This window comes from Hevea brasiliensis, chromosome 5, assembly GCF_030052815.1.
Source record: "Hevea brasiliensis isolate MT/VB/25A 57/8 chromosome 5, ASM3005281v1, whole genome shotgun sequence".
In the NCBI taxonomy this organism is placed as follows: Eukaryota; Viridiplantae; Streptophyta; class Magnoliopsida; order Malpighiales; family Euphorbiaceae; genus Hevea; species Hevea brasiliensis.
In genome coordinates this window covers 80,939,974-80,943,495 of record NC_079497.1, presented here as the reverse complement: position 1 = coordinate 80,943,495, position 3,522 = coordinate 80,939,974, and the positions used below count along the sequence as shown (strand labels likewise).

The 3,522-nt window shown below is 34.2% G+C and overlaps 1 protein-coding gene across 1 annotated transcript; it reads left to right on the top strand.

Annotated features, from left to right (window-relative positions):
- The first annotated feature begins 1,423 nt into the window (after positions 1 to 1,423).
- LOC110669127 (calmodulin-binding protein 25-like) lies at positions 1,424 to 2,518 on the top strand. The gene has a single exon (XM_021830627.2). It carries the CDS (start codon positions 1,583 to 1,585, stop codon positions 2,336 to 2,338), a length of 756 nt encoding a protein of 251 aa, XP_021686319.2. The 5' UTR covers positions 1,424 to 1,582; the 3' UTR covers positions 2,339 to 2,518.
- Positions 2,519 to 3,522: the final 1,004 nt, after the last annotated feature.

Here is a 3,522-nt window from a genome sequence, read left to right as displayed (position 1 = left end):
CTAAAGTCATTTAAAAAAAAAAAATTCCACTACGCAAGTCTAACAAACAAAGCTACCATAATGATAAATCCATATCCATATACATAACCTAGCTGGAGAGCATATCTTTGTTCTTCGCAAGTTCACAATTGGCCTGACCATAGCACTACTTATCATTGTTCATTAGGAATACTTTTAGCGTCCACTTGCTTACTAGAGAGAGTTAGGGTGGTTGGCAAGTCCCACCGATTCTAGTGTCATTGGTGATGAAGGGGGAGGGGGAAAGTTTAGGGGGAGAGAAAAATATATATTAAAGGTTGTGCGGGGGAGAGGGAAGAGAGATTTACAGAAGATTTTAGGAAAGAGAGTATTATAATTATAATTATTATTATTATTATTATTATTTGTTAAACAAAGATTAAGTTAACAACTTTATAAATAGAATATTAATAAAATATTAAAGGCTAAAAATAACTATTTTATATCCTAACAATATTTAAATAATTTATTGTAAAATAAATATAAAAATAAACTTCTAAAAATTTAACAACATTCTAAAATCCAATATTTAACTCTACTGTTTGATCCTTTAAAATATTCATTAATAAATTAATAATATCAATCTAAATTCCTAATTAATAATATTATTAATAAAACAATACTAAAATTAGGATATTTTGCTTTAAAACATTCAGGTTGTTGTAGTATCTAATAATAATTCATATAAAAATTCAAAATTTTGTAAAAAAGAAAAATAATAAAGTTACTTAAAGAGGAGCTCTTCATTTCAATCATAATATATTTATATAGATATAGATTTATATTTATATTTTAAAGTAATTTAATAAGATTTTTTTAAAAAAATAAAATTTTATTTTATAATTAAATTATTTTTATTTATTAATATTTATATATAGGTTCAAATTTTTTAATGATTAATATAAAAACAAATAAAATTTAAATTATTTTTATATATAAGGTGAATGTGTATTGTTATAATTATTAATGAAACCTTTAGAGACAATTTTATTAATTGGAATTATAAGCCTTTAAATGTAAAGCGAGGATATAAAATTAATGAATGTAGACAATTATGATATAAAATTCATTTGGTTAGTAGTTGACGGTAACGGCGCAAGTAAATTGAGCATGAGATGGGACGTTAAGAGAGGGAGCAGGCGACGCGGTTTGACAGTCAAAGCTCAAAGGCCACTTGCCTTGTAAGTCTGACTGACGCCACTGAGTATTGTACCACAATTATTACACACTCATAAATGACTCATCAAACAGTCAAAATTAACAAACCATGGTTTAGTTTTAGTTTAGTATAGTTCAAGAGTTATACATACATCCCCATCTCCGTACAATAAAGCTGACGCGTGTTCCCCCGTAACAACGCGGTTTCTTCCCGTCCACCGCCCTATTTAGTCTACCCCTATATTCACTGTTACGCCTCCCATTTCTCTCTCTCTCTCTCTCCGTGCAAAGCGCCAACTGTGTCTTCCAAGTCTGCCTCCAGTTTCAGAAAATGCTTTGAACATCACCATCTCTTGTCATTTGCTTCTAACCTGACAAGAGTTTTTAGGATAAATCTGCAAAAAGCATGGCATCATCGGAGAATTTGGCCAGTTTTGAACCATTTCTCTTTAGACCCACCTTTACTGACTCATGGATTGCTGAAGCTTATGCTCGCGACACCGATGCTCTAACCAAAGCTCTCCAGAAAACCTTTTCCAATGATATTAACTCTACTTCTTCCTTCTCCATTTCTGAAACGCTCTCTCCCGATTTCTTAGTCAACCTCGTTTCGGGCTCCCAAACCCCACCGCCGGCTACTCCCACCGCCTCTAACTTTTCGGGTTCTGACCCTGAAACTGCAGCTCCCAAGCGCCAGCGAAACGGGATCGGGATCCTAGGTGCTCCTTTCAAAGTTTCGAAACGGAAGTCTCGTGCAACTAAGCGCTCTCAGACCACGTTCATAACAGCTGATCCGGCCAGCTTCAGGCAGATGGTGCAACAGGTTACCGGCGTTAGATTTGGTAACGCTCAGATGCCTGCCATACCAGTGCTGAAGCCGGAGCCACAGAGACCTGGTAACCGGTTGAATGGCGCTGGAGGGTGCTTGCCGACCTTAGATACGTCGGCGTTTATGCTGGATCATCATCATGAAGAGCAACAGCAAACGATTGTGGGCTCGGGCTCTGGCTCTGGCTCTGGCTCGGTCTCTGCACCCGTTAATGGGTCCGGGACAGTTTCTTTTCCACAACCCGTGGTATCTGATGGCGGGCCTCATGCTGCGCTAGACTTTGACACTTATTCGAGCTTTCCTACTCTAGAGTCGTGCCTGTCCTGGAATTAGCCCCTTTTTTTATAATATATTATATGTATTTTTCCTTTTAAATTATATTAGAGAGGCCTGTAGTTATGCAGTGGAGAATTGTGACTTTTGATCTGTCTATATTTTAGTGGGTGGCCTTTGTTTGGGTTAGTTTTCTTGTTTATTAAGTATTACATAATATATGGTTACTTTCAATGTGCATTTCCATTGTCTAATTAAACCGGTGCTTCCACCAAATCGCCATTATGTTATTACCAACGCAATGACAATGTGGATGGCAGCAAATTTTATTTGGAAGGAAATGCGGATAACAACCTACCCTTTGGGCAGGCATTTGTATTCTATTTCATTGTCAATAATGGTGAAGTGGCTATTGATTTATTGTGATGATTTTGATACGCTGCACTTGGAACGATTTGAGACAGGGAGCCCAACCTCAACAATGATGACAGTATCGTTTATTTGGTTAGTGATTTGATTTGCCTCCTTGTCACTCATCATATGTGCATTTATGGCCACTCATTTTTCTTTTTATTTTTATTTTTCTTTTTGCATCAACAGGAAATTGCTTTTAGGTAGCTGGGAGATGATAATGGCCATGGGGATTCCTACTCGCCTTGTGTAGAGTACCAACACTGCTTTTAATTTGGCTTATAAAATGATTAAATTTATTTATAAATTAAAAAAATTATAAATAAATTAATATTTAATTTAATTTATAAATTAAAAAAATTAATTAAAATTAGTCATAAATTATTCTTTGACTAAGTAAAAGACTATATTATCTCAATACTTTTAAAAATATCAATATCATTTTTATTTTAATAATTATAATATAAATTAAATTTTTTTTTTTATCAATTTAGGCTATTACTAGTGCTAGAGTATTAAGAGGCATAATTTCTCAAAGGATAGACAAAGAGGAGAGTGAGCATATAAATCGAGTGAGTGGAGAATTACAGGGTGAAAAGAACATATTAATAAAACACATTTCAAGCACATGAATGTATCATACTCATTAATGTTTACACAACACAAACAAGTCACAACTGATGGTTGTTATATCATCAAAGGTTTTCTATATGATAACATATCACATGTCCAATGTATCCAGTCTATTGAAGAAGTTTCTCAAGACTTTCTCTTATTATCACACATATTGAATACCAAGAAAACATAAGTCATGACATACCTTAGGTGGATCC